We start from the raw sequence: 17080 nt of genomic DNA, 5'->3' as shown, positions 1-17080 counted from the left end.
GACATCAGAGTACATCAGTGCGTGTAACCTGTTTACCAGAGCTGTGACCTCCTCTACCCTGGAGGACACAGCTCAGATCACACTCACATTAGCCTCCATTAAGTGGGCTTTCACGCTTTGTCTACGTCCGTACATAACCAGGACAGTAGCCATGAGACACAGAGCGTATTATACAAGAAGGCAGGAGCAGTCACCACGACAACATGCATGTGTATCTCTCAATCAGTCCGCCTGAGTCCGTTCTCAGATCTACATTACTATAGTGGTATCATGTCTCACCCTCTGGTCTGTTCTATAGTGGTATCATGTCTCACCCTCTGGTCTGTTCTATAGTGGTATCATGTCTCACCCTCTGGTCTGTTCTATAGTGGTATCATGTCTCACCCTCTGGTCTGTTCTATAGTGGTATCATGTCTCACCCTCTGGTCTGTTCTATAGTGGTATCATGTCTCACCCTCTGGTCTGTTCTATAGTGGTATCATGTCTCACCCTCTGGTCTGTTCTATAGTGGTATCATGTCTCACCCTCTGGTCTGTTCTATAGTGGTATCATGTCTCACCCTCTGGTCTGTTCTATAGTGGTATCATGTCTCACCCTCTGGTCTGTTCTATAGTGGTATCATGTCTCACCCTCTGGTCTGTTCTATAGTGGTATCATGTCTCACCCTCTGGTCTGTTCTATAGTGTTATCATGTCTCACCCTCTGGTCTGTTCTATAGTGGTATCATGTCTCACCCTCTGGTCTGTTCTATAGTGTTATCATGTCTCACCCTCTGGCCTGTACTGGCCTGTGATGGTAACCGTCTGTCCAGCATTCTTCAGAGCTGCAGCAGCCTGCTCATGGGTTGCACTGCGCAGGTCGACCCCATTCACCTGCAACACACACGGTCAACACAGAACCACACAGGAGTTTGACCAATGATCAGCAGATGACCAGAGAGACCCAAGGCATGTCAATGGAGAACTAGTCAATCTAACCTCGTCAATAAAACTCACGAATCACAAGCAATCAATAAGAGGCTAACCCGGTTTCGGTGTGTGTGTACGTGTGTATGCGTGTGTGTGTACGTGTGTGTGCGTGTGTGTGTGCATGTTCTTACTGAGATGATGCGGTCTCCTTTGCGAAGCTCTCCACAGAGGTCAGCTGGTCCACCAGCCAGGATGAAGGAGATAAAGATCCCTTCTCCATCCTCTCCTCCTACGATGTTAAAACCCAGGCCTGTAGAACCACGATGTAACACCACCTTCCTGGGCTCCCTGGAACACACAATATATACACACACATTATAAATACATACACTATTATATACATATATATATATACACACACATTATAAATATATACACTATTATATATATATATACACACACATTATAAATATATACACTATTATATACATATATATATACACACACACATTATAAATATATACACTATTATATATATATATACACACACACACATTATAAATATATACACTATTATATATATATATATACACACACATTATAAATATATACACTATTATATACATACACAGATTATAAATATATACACTATTATATACATATATACACACACACACACACACATTATAAATATATACACTATTATATACATATATACACACAAATATACAAACTATTATACATATATATATTTATACACACACATATATATATATACTATTATATACATACACACTATTAAATACACATATAAATATATATATACACACACACACATTATAAATATATACACTAGTATATACATACACACATATATACACACTATTATACAGATACATAAATATATACACATACATATATACACTATTATACACATAGATATACAGACACACACACACATTATAAATATATACACTAGTATATACATACACACATATATACACACTATTATACAGATACATAAATATATACACATACATATATACACTATTATACACATAGATATACAGACACACACACACATTATAAATATATACACTAATTTACACACTATTATACAAATACATATCTCGCATGGAATAGCCTTCATTTCTCAGAACAAGAATAGACTGACGATTTTCAGAAGAAAGGACTTCGTTTCTGGCCATTTTGAGCCTGTAATCGAACCCACAAATGCTGATACTCCAGATACTCAACTAGTCTAAAGGCCAGTTGTATTGCTTCTTTAAATCAGGACAACAGTTTTCAGCTGTGCTAACATAATTGCAAAAGGGTTTTCTAACAATCAATTAGCCTTTTAAAATGATAAACTTGGATTATCAAACACAACGTGCCATTGGAACACAGGAGTGATGGTTGCTGATAATGGGCCTCTGTACGCCTATGTAGACATTCCATTAAAGAAATCTGCCGTTTCCAGCTACAATAGTGATTTACAACATTAACAATGTCTACGCTGTATTTCTGATCAATTTGATGTTATTTTAAATGGATAAAAATGTTATTTTCTTTCAAAAACAAGGACATTTCTAAGTGACCCAAACTTTTGAACGGTAGTATATACACTATTATACACACCATTATACACATAACATACACTATCACACACACACACACACACACACACACACACACACACACACACACACACACACACACACACACACACACACACACACACACACTATTATATACATAACACATACACTATCACACACAGTGTATATACATACACACACACACACACACAGTAACAGTACACCCTGTTACACACTGACACAGACACAGTTAAAGCCCAGCCTTCCTGAAACACACACAGAACCAAAAAGGTGAAGTTTAGTTCCTCCAGTCCTATTATTGGAAGTAGCGTTCTCTCTAGTGGTGATCATGGACATTTCTGTTTGGTTGACTTGTTCAGAAAGGCTGCATTGGCATGGAGCTGCCAGCAGAGGGCACTGCCACACAGTCATTATGTTCAGCACCTTAACTTCCACTATCCCCAGTCCGCTTCACTCTTATATTACGACACTAACATCTCAACACTAGAATATCATTTAGACTCTGATATTAATCATTAGATAGATGGTATTCAATATCAATAAGATGATATAACACAGGGACAACATAATCCAGGGGAGAATGGCATGCCAGCTTCCCTGCAAGATATAGCCTCTCTCTACACAATGAGAGAATGGACATGATGAGCGTTCGACTGGATATGGTGTGAGGGACGGATCTGAAAGCTTATCAGATTTATTTCAAATGAAATTCAGCTATTGGTCCAGTCCTGGTGTACACGCGAGGTGCGGATGGCGGTGTGACGCGGGTTTTGGTAACCGCTGTGACGTCTGTTGGGTGATGCAGTTCCGCTGGGTCCCGGCCTTAAATCCCTCCAATAAAGTGGATTAAATATGGTAGAATTGAGACCTGAGGCTACATCGCTGTATACCCATACAACTCTATCACCCCGCCGTGGCACTGCCCGCCATCTGCCCCGCTGCCCGATTCACTCACTGTCTCTTAATGCCGCACACACACACAGTCGCGCACACACACACACACAGTCGCGCACACACACACACACAGTCACACTAACACACCAATGAATGTTCAGTTAAACAAACCATACAACTCAACGTACGATTACTTTTTAAACATTCCACCCCAAAAATTCACTAAATCGTTTTTTTTTACTTGAAGAACAGTGCAGTGGTTTCCCTAAGTACATGCAGTAGCCAGCCAAACAGAAAAAGTAGCCAGCCAAACAGAAACAGTCCATCTCTCTCTGTCCCTCTCTGTCCCTCTCTCTCTGTCCCTAGCTATCCATCTCTCTCTGTCCCTAGCTATCCATCTCTCTCTGTCCCTCTCTCTCTGTCCCTAGCTATCCATCTCTCTCTGTCCCTAGCTATCCATCTCTCTCTGTCCCTCCCTCTGTCCCTAGCTATCCATCTCTCTCTGTCCCTCCCTCTGTCCCTAGCTATCCATCTCTCTCTGTCCCTAGCTATCCATCTCTCTCTGTCCCTCCCTCTGTCCCTAGCTATCCATCTCTCTCTGTCCCTCCCTCTGTCCCTAGCTATCCATCTCTCTCTGTCCCTCTCTCTGTCCCTCCCTCTGTCCCTAGCTATCCATCTCTCTCTGTCCCTCCCTCTGTCCCTAGCTATCCATCTCCCTCTGTCCCTAGCTATCCATCTCCCTCTGTCCCTAGCTATCCATCTCCCTCTGTCCCTCTCTCTGTCCCTCTCTCTGTCCCTCTCTCTGTCCCTCTCTCTGTCCCTCTCTCTGTCCCTCCCTCTGTCCCTCCCTCTGTCCCTAGCTATCCATCTCTCTCTGTCCCTCTCTCTGTCCCTCCCTCTGTCCCTCCCTCTGTCCCTAGCTATCCATCTCTCTCTGTCCCTCCCTCTGTCCCTAGCTATCCATCTCTCTCTGTCCCTCCCCAAAACAGTGGATTTTCTCTGAATGTCAACTAAGAACAAACCTGCTGCCTCTTTCTGTCTCCGCTTTCTTTCTCATTTCATGGCTCACGGCAACAGGAAGCGTGGAGAGGGAGCAAAGCAGAGTGACAAGACATTTGGCAGCGCGCCTCAAGAGTGCGTGTTTGTGTTCGTCTGCATGTGTGTGTGTGTAGAATGGGGAAACATAAGGATCTATTAATCCTATTTAGTGTCTGCCTCTGTCTAAGATGAAATGAATGTGTTGGTTGAAGGCTGAGAGACTGAGAGGTGGACTGTTGTGGTCAGGCAGTCTGTTCCCACTGATGACAGCACTGTATATCTCTGGCTGAGGCAGGACTGAACTGCCCAAGGTGACCAGAGCTTAGCCATGCTCTCAATCTTTCTCCCTCCCCATCTTTCTCTCTCTCCCTCCCCATCTTTTTCACTCTCTCTATCTTTTTTACTCTCTCTCTCTTTTTCACTCTCTCTCTATCTTTTTCACTCTCTCTCTATCTTTTTCACTCTCTCTATCTTTTTCACTCTCCCTCCCCATCTTTTTTACTCTCCCTCCCCATCTTTTTCACTCTCCCTCCCCATCTTTTTCACTCTCTCTATCTTTTTCACTCTCTCTATCTTTTTCACTCTCTCTATCTTTTTCACTCTCTCTATCTTTTTCACTCTCTCTATCTTTTTCACTCTCTCTATCTTTTTCACTCTCTCTATCTTTTTCACTCTCTCTATCTTTTTCACTCTCTCTATCTTTTTCACTCTCTCTATCTTTTTCACTCTCTCTATCTTTTTCACTCTCTCTATCTTTCTTACTCTCTCTATCTTTCTCTCTCTCCCTCCCCATCTTTCTCTCTCTCCCTCCCCATCTTTCTCTCTCTCCCTCCCCATCTTTCTCTCTCTCCCTCCCCATCTTTCTCTCTCTCCCTCCCCATCTTTCTCTCTCTCCCTCCCCATCTTTCTCTCTCTCCCTCCCCATCTTTCTCTCTCTCCCTCCCCATCTTTCTCTCTCTCCCTCCCCATCTTTCTCTCTCTCCCTCCCCATCTTTCTCTCTCTCCCTCCCCATCTTTCTCTCTCTCCCTCCCCATCTTTCTCTCTCTCCCTCCCCATCTTTCTCTCTCTCCCTCCCCATCTTTCTCTCTCTCTCCCTCCCCATCTTTCTCTCTCTCTCCCTCCCCATCTTTCTCTCTCTCTCCCTCCCCATCTTTCTCTCTCTCTCCCTCCCCATCTTTCTCTCTCTCTCCCTCCCCATCTTTCTCTCTCTCTCCCTCCCCATCTTTCTCTCTCTCTCCCTCCCCATCTTTCTCTCTCTCTCCCTCCCCATCTTTCTCTCTCTCTCCCTCCCCATCTTTCTCTCTCTCTCCCTCCCCATCTTTCTCTCTCTCCCTCCCCATCTTTCTCTCTCTCCCTCCCCATCTTTCTCTCTCTCCCTCCCCATCTTTCTCCATCTTTCTCTCCCTCTCTTCATCAGTCTCACCTCCCAGACATATCTCCCCAGGTTACACAGCTGGCCTCTCATTAGCTTCAAAACCATTCATCGTTCATAACTTCATCTGCCAGCTCCAGCAACAGAGAGAGGGCAGAAAGGGAGAGAGAGGGGAAAGAGAGGGAGAAGAGAGAGGGGAAAGAGAGGGAGAAGAGAGGGGAAAGAGAGGGAGAAGAGAGGGGAAAGAGAGGGAGAAGAGAGGGGAAAGAGAGGGGAAAGAGAGGGGAAAGAGAGGGAGAAGAGAGGGGAAAGAACATGTGGGAGAAAAAAAAAAGGGGTGGATAGCTGAAGACCTACAGAGAGAGGGATGGTGGATGAGGAGGAAGATGTGGAGGTGGAAGATAGAGGAAGATGAGAAGGAGGATGAGGAGAAAGATAAAATGGAGGAGAAGGATGAGGAGGAGAGGGAAGATAAAGAGGAGGAGGAAGAGGAGAGGGAAGATAAAGAGGAGGAGGAAGAGGAGAGGGAAGATAAAGAGGAGGAGGAATATAAAGAGGAGGCAGATAATGAGGAGGAAGATGACAGAGGAAGAAGAGGAAGAGGAGGAAAAAAGAGGAAGATAGAGGAGGAAGAGGAGGAAGAGGATAACGTGGAGGAAGAGGAAGGAGATACAGCACCATAACACAGATTAAGGGGAGGAGATACAGCACCATAACTCAGATTAAGGGGAGGAGATACAGCACCATAACTCAGATTAAGGGGAGGAGATACAGCACCATAACTCAGATTAAGGGGAGTAGATACAGCACCATAACTCAGATTAAGGGGAGGAGATACAGCACCATAACTCAGATTAAGGGGAGGAGATACAGCACCATAACGCAGATTACGGGGAGGAGATACAGCACCATAACGCAGATTAAGGGGAGGAGATACAGCACCATAACTCAGATTAAGGGGAGGAGATACAGCACCATAACTCAGATTAAGGGGAAGAGATACAGCACCATAACTCAGATTAAGGGGAAGAGATACAGCACCATAACTCAGATTAAGGGGAGGAGATACAGCACCATAACTCAGATTAAGGGGAGTAGATACAGCACCATAACTCAGATTAAGGGGAGGAGATACAGCACCATAACTCAGATTAAGGGGAGGAGATACAGCACCATAACTCAGATTAAGGGGAGTAGATACAGCACCATAACTCAGATTAAGGGGAGTAGATACAGCACAGAGTCAAGAGAAGGAAAGTGACCCATTCACCACGGTACTGATGAATCTCAGCAGCAGCAACTAATAATGGCAACACACTCCCCTTGTCCATGACACTCATAAACCAACACAAACATTAACAAAACATATGAACATTTAACGCTTTGTAAAAGAAAAGGGATCAAATGACGTGTTGTATATCATCACAAAGTTTACCTCGTAACCTCGTCGTCTCCTAGCATGCTCTTGGGGACGGGCGAGTAGCGTCCAGGCGTGGCGGGGGTATGGGGCCGGCTCAGGTAGTTGGAAGGGCTGATATGGTTATCCATGTGAGGGGAATACGCTAAAGAAATAACACACACACACAACCTGTATCAATATAAATGGGTCTCCGCCTCAGTGTGTAGATATATAGCGAGTTAACATTAGCGGCTAATGCTAAGAAAAGTTATAAAATGCTGCTTAGTGAGGGAGGCGCTAGGCTAATAGCTTCACCTTGAGCCGACCCTGGTACAGACAGAGGCAGAGCAGGATACTATAAAACACATGCTTTATGGCTCCTCTGACAGGGGGAGGTAATCTCCTTAAATGAAGAACACCTTCAGCAATGGCACAAGCACCACAACAGAACAATCAATAACATTGTCCAGGTGAAATACTGAAACATTCCACCTGGCACTGGACAGGGCTGGCCCATAGGCAACACGGAACGTTCCGCCTGGCACTGGACAGGGCTGGCCCAAAGGAAACACGGAACGTTCCGCCTGCCACTGGACAGGGCTGGCCCATAAGCAACACGGAACGTTCCGCCTGCCACTGGACAGGGCTGGCCCATAGGCAACACGGAACGTTCCGCCTGGCACTGGACAGGGCTGGCCCATAGGAAACACGGAACGTTCCGCCTGGCACTGGACAGGGCTGGCCCATAGGAAACACGGAACGTTCCGCCTGCCACTGGACATGGCTGGCCCATAGGAAACACGGAATGTTCCGCCTGGCACTGGACAGGGCTGGCCCATAGGCAACACGGAACGTTCTGCCTGGCACTGGACAGGGCTGGCCCATAGGCAACACGGAACGTTCTGCCTGGCACTGGACAGGGCTGGCCCATAGGCAACACTGAACGTTCTGCCTGGCACTGGACAGGGCTGGCCCATAGGCAACACGGAACGTTCTGCCTGGCACTGGACAGGGCTGGCCCATAGGCAACAAAGCAAGACTGAAGTGAACTATTAAGAAATAAGGGAAAATATTTTATAATATTATAATATCATAAAATATGATTTCATTGGCATATTAAAGCAATGCTTTTAGTTTATTGAAGTGAGAAACGAGCCCAATATACGTGTCCTGAAACGAGCCCAATATACGTGTCCTGAAACGAGACCAATATACGTGTCCTGAAACGAGACCAATATACGTGTCCTGAAACGAGCCCAATATACGTGTCCTGAAACGAGCCCAATATACGTGTCCTAAAATGTAAACGTGGCATAAACAGTGATTACAACCAATGTTTTCCACCAATGTCACATTTCCTCAGTCTGCAGAGAGACATGGGGACACCTACAGTCAGTCAGGGGGACAGACAGTGGGTCACCCATGGTATATTCAGCTACAGTCAGGGGGACAGACAGTGGGTCACCCATGGTATATTCAGCTACAGTCCCCCTGACTGTAGCTGACAGACAGTGGGTCACCCATGGTATATTCAGCTACAGTCAGGGGGACAGACAGTGGGTCACCCATGGTATATTCAGCTACAGTCAGGGGGACAGACAGTGGGTCACCCATGGTATATTCAGCTACAGTCAGGGGGACAGACATTGGGTCACCCATGGTATATTCAGCTACAGTCAGGGGGACAGACAGTGGGTCACCCATGGTATATTCAGCTACAGTCAGGGGGACAGACAGTGGGTCACCCATGGTATATTCAGCTACAGTCAGGGGGACAGACAGTGGGTCACCCATGGTATATTCAGCTACAGTCAGAGGGACAGACAGTGGGTCACCCATGGTATATTCAGCTACAGTCAGGGGGACAGACAGTGGGTCACCCATGGTATATTCAGCTACAGTCAGAGGGACAGACAGTGGGTCACCCATGGTATATTCAGCTACAGTTAAATAGCCAGCCATTCCCCTGCTTCTAAACAGGAACCCGTCCTCCTTCATTAAGAGTCTGGCTCAGATTGGACCTACTACTGTAAACTCTATTCTAATGCCTATTGGTCCAGATATAGGCCCGCTGTATGTACTCCCTCCCTACTAACTCACTGTGCCCATTGGATTACTGCTGTAGCTATTGGGGTCAGCAGCCAGCGACCCGCTGTGTCTGGGTGGCCTTAACGATTACATTTGTCTTTGTCCTATATTCCTCTCAGACCCACTGACACATGTTCTGTCATAATACTGACCCTTTACACAGAATTTATACAATAATAAACTGGGCCACTAGCAAATTAGCCCTTTGAAGGATGCTAGTGGTTATCTATGGTAACACACGGGGGGAAGCTAATAATTAGCATTTTACCCCTTTTTGATGGGTTGCTAGTGGTTATCTATGGTAACACACGGGGGAAGCTAATAATTAGCATTTTACCCCTTTTTGATGGGATGCTAGTGGTTATCTATGGTAACACACGGGGGGAAGCTAATAATTAGCATTTTACCCCTTTTTGATGGGATGCTAGTGGTTATCTAAGGTAACACACGGGATGGCTAGCATTTAGCATGCATCCGTTTGGGAAGCTAGAGATATTATGTTTTCATTGATTAGCTTTCAGTCCGTAGTTCTGTGAAGTCGTGTATGGATGTAGCATCCCTTCATGGGAGTCCCACACCACACGGCTCCCTTCACATAGCCAGGGCCACGTTCAGTAGCCAAACGTTGCAGATAGAAATGCCACGAATAGAACCGCCCTGATTCCATATTGTAGGCTACATGTCAGAAAAGCATGTTTACTCTACATCGTATATTAGCATCTGAACTTTAACAAAACGTCCTGATGAACACTCCCCTGCTGCCACAGCTACCCGGGGATAATTGGAAACAATGGGATGACCGTGTGTGTGTGTGTGTACTTGAATGTGTGTGTGTGTGTGTGTGTGTGTGTGTGTGTGTGTGTGTGTGTGTGTGTGTGTGTGTGCACACTCACAGTTGGTGATGTCGGGGGGAGCGAAACTGTCGTTCATGAAGACACTGGTGGGCTTCGCCACTTTCAAGTAAACCACATCAGGGGTGTTTTTCAAGGCTGCCACGGCATCCTCGTGACTCACGTCCTCAAGGCAAGCGCTATTTACCTGGAGGGAGAGAGAGGTAGTCAGATGGCTCATCAGTTGGTTACAAACAGTAGGAGACATGGCAGGCAAACAAACTGTCATTGTTTTCAACATGACCTAACTTAATCGAAGTCAAGTACTTCAAGGAATCTTTTAAGTGAAGGGTTTGTTAAGTTAGCTATTGTATCAGGTGAAATTGTAAGGCAATAGTGCCCTGACCTGAGCAAGTCAACGGTAAAGGTGAAATGGTATGGTACCCATGACACTGTGCCATCAAACCAATCAACAGAGTCTTTCCTGCACTCATTTTGGCTATGAATAATATGTTACGCAATTATACAATTCCTAACTATCCCAATATTTTATTTACTCAATAGTGTGAAAGGATGTCAACTTTAAGGGGGGGGAGGGTGTTCAAAGCCTGGGCTGGTAATATCTCCATTTGAATTAAAGGGAAAGTCTCATTATGGGTCATTTGGATCAGGAGAGTCGATGGGAATCAGTCTCTACTGTGGCATTTATTGTAGACGACTTCTGAATTCCCTTTAAGATGATTGGAGGAACTTTGGAAGACTTCCTGACAATCGTCCAGAAACATCCCATGATAAATCACTGTGATGTACAACGGGATGTTTCTGGAGGATTGTCACATGACACACTGCCAGACAGACATGGAGATAGCTAATGCCAAACTGTATCTACCAGAGAAGAGGACATGGTGAGCCTTCACACAAATAACCAACCCATAATGTGATCCTGCTGTACCTACAAACCAATCAAGTTGACTCCATGCCTGTCTGACTCTGTACCGGTACCCCCCTGTATATAGCCTCCACATTGACTCTGTACTGTAACACCCTGTATATAGCCTCCACATTGACTCTGTACCGGTACCCCCTGTATATAGCCTCCACATTGACTCTGTACCGTAACACCCTGTATATAACCTCCACATTGACTCTGTACCGTAACACTCTGTATATAGCCTCCACATTGACTCTGTACCGTAACACCCTGTATATAACCTCCACATTGACTCTGTACCGTAACACCCTGTATATAGTCTCCACATTGACTCTGTACCGGTACCCTCTGTATAAAGCCTCCACATTGACTCTGTACCGTAACACTCTGTATATAGCCTCCACATTGACTCTGTACCGTAACACCCTGTATATAACCTCCACATTGACTCTGTACCGGTACCCCCTGTATATAGCCTCCACATTGACTCTGTACCGGTACACCCTGTATATAGCCTCCACATTGACTCTGTACCGTAACACCCTGTATATAACCTCCACATTGACTCTGTACCGTAACCCCCTGTATATAGCCTCCACTATTGTTATTTTACTGCTGCTCTTTAATCATTTGTTATTCTTGTCTCTCTTTTTTTGGTGACATTTTCTTAAAACGGCATTGTTGGTTAAGGGCTCGTAAGTAAGCATTTCACTGTAAGGTCTACACCTACACCTATTGTATTCGGCACATATGACAATTTTTGTTGTTTTTGATTTGAGCAATGTTTAATTCGATATATGCAATATGTACTAGCTACTGGGCACAAACTGATTGAATCGATGTTGTTTCAATGTAATGTAAAAAAAAAAATATATATATATATATATAGCAATGTGATGATGCTGAATCAATGTGGAAAACTGATTGGATTCGCACAAAGTCACCGATGTCAAGCCTCTTAACTTGTGTCTTTTATAATAACAATATAATATGTAATTTACCAGACACTTTTTCCCTAAGTGACTTACAGTCATGCATACATATGACTGTAAGGGTGGTCCTGGGAATCAACGACATGCTCTTCCACCTGGCTAACAGGGGACCGCAACTTTAAAACTAAAACCAAATGACATGAGTCAAATTGTTGTTGATTTCAGGTCAAATTCACGTTAGTCGACAACTCAATCAAATGTCAATGTCCAGCGGGAAGTCTTTCATTAAGTAAACTCAGCAAAAAAAATAAACGTCCCTTTTTCAGGACCCTGTCTTTCAAAGATAATTCGTAAAAATCCAAATAACTTCACAGATCTTCATTGTAAAGGGTTTAAACACTGTTTCCCATGCTTGTTAAATGAACCATAAACAATGAATGAACATGCACTTGTGGAACGGTTGTTAAGACACTAACAGCTTACAGACAGTAGGCAATTAAGGTCACAGTTATGAAAACTTAGGACACTAAAGAGGCCTTTCTACTGACTTTGAAAAACACCAAAAGAAAGATGCTCAGGGTCCCTGCTCATCTGCGCGAACGTGCCTTAGGCATGCTGCAAGAAGGCATGAGGACTGCAGATGTGGCCACAGAAATAAATTGCAATGCCCGTACTGTGAGACACCTAAGACAGCACTACAGGGAGACAGGACGGACAGCTGATCGTCCTTGCAGTGGCAGACCACGTGTAACAACACCTTCACAGGATCGGTACATCTGAACATCACACCTGCGGGACAGGTACAGGATGGCAACAACAACTGCCCGAGTTGCACAATCTCTCCATCAGTGCTCAGACTGTCCGCAATAGGCTGAGAGAGGCTGGACAGGGCGTGTAGGCCTGTTGTAAGGCAGGTCCTCATCAGACATCACCGGCAACAACGTCGCCTACGGGCACAAACCCACCGTCGCTGGACCAGACAGGACTGGCAAAAAGTGCTCTTCACTGGTGTGTCGCGGTTTTGTCTCACCAGGGGTGATGGTCGGATTTGCGTTTATCGTCGAAGGAATGAGCGTTACACCGAGGCCTGTACTCTGGAGAGGGATCGATTTGCAGGCAATCCCAACGCTGTGCGTTACAGGGAAGACATCCTCCTCCCTCATGTGGTACCCTTCCTGCAGGCTCATCCTGACATGACCCTCCAGCATGACAATGCCACCAGCCATACTGCTCATTCTGTGCGTGATTTCCTGCAAGACAGGAATGTCAGTGTTCTGCCATGGCCAGCGAAGAGCCCGGATCTCAATCCCATCTAGCACGTCTGGGACCTGTTGGATCGGAGGGTGAGGGCTAGGGCCCTTCCCCCCAGAAATGTCCGGAACCTTGCAGGTGTGTTGGTGGAAGAGTGGGGTAACATCTCACAGAAAGAACTGGCAAATCTGGTGCAGTCCATGAGGAGGAGATGCACTGCAGTACTTAATGCAGCTGGTGGCCACACCAGATACTGACTGTTACTTTTGATTTTGACCCCCCCCCTTTGTTCAGGGACACATAATTCCATTTCTGTTAGTCACATGTCTGTGGAACTTGTTCAGTTTATGTCTCAGTTGTTGAATCTTATGTTCATACAAATATTTACACATGTTAAGTTAGCTGAAAATAAACACAGTTGACAGTGAGAGGACGTTTCTATTTTTGCTGAGTTTAGATGTCTCTACATTGTTATGTTCTTACAGCCAATAGTTTGTCTCCTATCTGCAGCCTCTGGTCTTTGTGTGCAGCCCCTCCCTCGATGACCTTGGTGACATAGATGCTGTTGTCTCCTGGAATGTGCTGGTTCCCTACTCCCCCCGCAATACTGAATCCTAGCCCTAAAGAGAGGGAGGGACAGAGGAGAGACGGAAAGAGCGATAAAAGAGAAAGAAAAGGGTAGAGAGAGAGGGAGGGAGGAAGAGTAGGGTAGAGAGAGAGGGAGAGAGAAAGAGAAGGGTAGAGAGGGAGAGAGAAAGAGAAGGGTAGAGAGGGAGAGAGAAAGAGAAGGGTAGAGAGAGAGGGAGAGAGAAAGAGAAGGGTAGAGAGAGAGGGAGGGAGAAAGAGAAGGGTAGAGAGAGAAAGAGAAGGGTAGAGAGAGAGGGAGGGAGAAAGAGAAGGGTAGAGAGAGAGGGAGAGAGAAAGAGAAGGGTAGAGAGCGAGGCAGGGAGAGAGAGAAGGGTAGAGAGCGAGGCAGGGAGAGAGAGAGAAGGGTAGAGAGGGAGGGAGAAAGAGAAGGGGAGTACATTACAACACAATATAACAGTATAAATACTATATTAATTCAGAGCAGTGGTTCCCAAACCTTTTCACTCAGGCCCCCCTTCCATCATTTTGCAGGTTTAAAGATTATTTCCTGCAATTATATACATTTTGCCATGGGGTGCAGATTTTATTTTTTTATTTAAAGCTAATTTCCTTCAATTCTATACATTTTGCCATGGGGTGGAGATTTTTTTTATTTTTTATTTAAAGCTAATTTCCTTCAATTCTACACATTTTGCCATGGGGTGGAGAGAACATTTTGCAGTTTTAAAGCACATTTCCTGCTATTCTACACATTTTGTCATGTACTAGGTGTGTTCATGTGATAGCTGAGCAACTCAAACATTACAAAAAACAGGTATCTGACATCCCACTGGGCAAAAACTGGCTGAATCAATGTTGTTTCCACGTCATTTCAACAACAAATGTGATGACGGTGAATCAAATGTGGAAAACTGATTGGATTTGAAGAAAGGTATCAACGTCAGGGCAGTTCAACCTAAATCCAATGACATGGTGACATTTTTGGTTGATTTCCCATTGAATTCACATTGAATTCACGTTAGTTAAAATGAGGTCTGTGCCCAGTGGGGGGGGGGGGGGCTAGTTGATCTGGGCACGGTTCCCATAGCGTTGGAACTTAGGCTTACGAGTGTATTTAACGATGCGTCTTGCCTACAACAGCCAAAGACGTAACATGCGTGTCCCAAAACAACCACGCAGAGAGAACGTTCACTGTAAGTGAGTCGTTGAGGCATGTGTTGACACTGATAGGATGGACAGAAAGGGAACGCTGCTGACGGATCAGATTTCTCCATTCAAATCTTACCTTTAACATCATAGTTATTCCACAAACACTGACGATGGATCAGCTCATAGGAAGAGATCACCTATGGCTGCAAATATTGAGTCAGATTTATCTCATGTTTAGCCTATAATATCGCACTTTGTTAAGATGTGGAACATCATTGCATACATGTGAGGCTACACAGCATAAAATATATTTTGGAGGCAAAAAATGACAAGACAGCAGCCAAATAAAACAAAATGAACATGACATTTATTTCAATATCATTGAAATATATAGGCCTATGTAGTCTATACTGTAGGTAGGCTGTTTATCTTATAATGCAGTCATCTCGGGATTTCATTTGAAGCCTATTTTTAATCCTTCGCTTGTTTGTAACAAAGATATTTGCAACTTTGTATTTGTAGTCAACGTAGTTGTGAAGTTATCGGCGGTCACAAGAGAGACGGATGCCTTGATTCTATGTTTAACGGGAGGTCTTTCTGCGTACAACGTGACGTGGTAGGGGGGGGGGGTTAACATCTAACAATGCACTTTGCGTTGTTCTATGAGTGCTCTGATGGGAGTCGGTAAACAAGTGCACTTTTAGTAATGACGGTTTTGGGAAACAGCTCGGAGATTTAACGATGCTCCTAACGATGAACTTAGCCTTATTAAGATGCTTTTGGGAAACCGGGCCCTAGACATTTCTGACAAGTTATAAATAACTCTCTAAGATCTGCAATGACTGACATTACAAGAGGAAAGCTGGTGATGCACTACCCCCATTTAGAAATAGCACCTTGTGCATTCTACTATTACAACAGCACGCCCCACAGTTTGGGAGCCGCTAATTCAGAGGGTATCACTAGGAGCACAATGAACCACAGTGAGTAAATAACAGGCAGCAGAAAGTTACATATCAACTCAACACATTTAAAAGTAATGATGAAATCACATCACTAAAGTGTAGCTTTAATCTCCACGGTGACAGACAGTCCCCTTTACCTTTGGGACCTTTGACTAGTTTGAGCTCCAGGATCTTCTCCGAGAGGGCTTTTCTCCTGCGGATGTAGAGCCTGACGATGCAGCCGGCCTCCTTCAGGGCCTCCACAGCCTTACTGTGGGTCACTTCCCTCACGTCAGCCTCGTTCACTCTCAGGATGCAGTCATTCACTCTGCAGGAAGAGTCAAATACATCAGTCATTCACTCTGCAGGAAGAGTCAAATACATCAGTCATTCACTCTGCAGGACGAGTCAAATACATCAGTCATTCACTCTGCAGGAAGAGTCAAATACATCAGTCATTCACTCTGCAGGAAGAGTCAAATACATCAGTCATCACTCTGCAGTCAGGAGAATCAAATACATCAGTCATTCACTCTGCAGGAAGAGTCAAATACATCAGTCATTCACTCTGCAGGAAGAGTCAAATACATCAGTCATTCACTCTGCAGGAAGAGTCAAATACATCAGTCATCACTCTGCAGTCAGGAGAATCAAATACATCAGTCATTCACTCTGCAGTCAGGAGAATCAAATCCATCCGTCATTCACTCTGCAGTCAGGAGAATCAAATACATCAGTCATTCACTCTGCAGTCAGGAGAATCAAATACATCAGTCATTCACTCTGCAGTCAGGAGAATCAAATACATCAGTCATCACTCTGCAGTCAGGAGAATCAAATCCATCAGTCATTCACTCTGCAGTCAGGAGAATCAAATCCATCCGTCATTCACTCTGCAGTCAGGAGAATCAAATACATCAGTCATTCACTCTGCAGTCAGGAGAATCAAATACATCAGTCATTCACTCTGCAGTCAGGAGAATCAAATACATCAGTCATTCACTCTGCAGTCAGGAGAATCAAATACATCAGTCATTCACTCTGCAGTCAGGAGAATCAAATCCATCCGTCATTCACTCTGCAGTCAGGAGAATCAAATCCATCCGTCATTCACTCTGCAGTCAGGGGAATCAAAT

The 17080-nt window shown here is 44.7% G+C and overlaps 1 protein-coding gene across 5 annotated transcripts in view; it reads right to left on the bottom strand.

Moving 5' to 3' along the window:
• LOC120055060 (disks large homolog 1-like) overlaps nucleotides 1–17080 on the bottom strand; it is a 282572-nt gene that overhangs the window by 78220 nt on the left and 187272 nt on the right. For all 5 annotated transcript variants that reach the window (XM_039002927.1, XM_039002928.1, XM_039002929.1 and 2 more), the window contains 6 exons: nucleotides 16103–16272; nucleotides 13747–13883; nucleotides 10213–10357; nucleotides 7268–7394; nucleotides 1100–1256; nucleotides 770–872 (listed from right to left, as the gene is read on the bottom strand). In XM_039002927.1, the coding sequence (XP_038858855.1) occupies nucleotides 770–872; nucleotides 1100–1256; nucleotides 7268–7394; nucleotides 10213–10357; nucleotides 13747–13883; nucleotides 16103–16272 (839 nt within the window). The remainder of the gene's footprint in view (nucleotides 1–769; nucleotides 873–1099; nucleotides 1257–7267; nucleotides 7395–10212; nucleotides 10358–13746; nucleotides 13884–16102; nucleotides 16273–17080) is intronic.

This window comes from Salvelinus namaycush, chromosome 10 (genome assembly GCF_016432855.1).
Source record: "Salvelinus namaycush isolate Seneca chromosome 10, SaNama_1.0, whole genome shotgun sequence".
NCBI lineage: Eukaryota > Metazoa > Chordata > Actinopteri > Salmoniformes > Salmonidae > Salvelinus > Salvelinus namaycush.
Note: the sequence above shows the minus strand (reverse complement) of the source record. Positions and strands in the feature narration are given on the sequence as shown.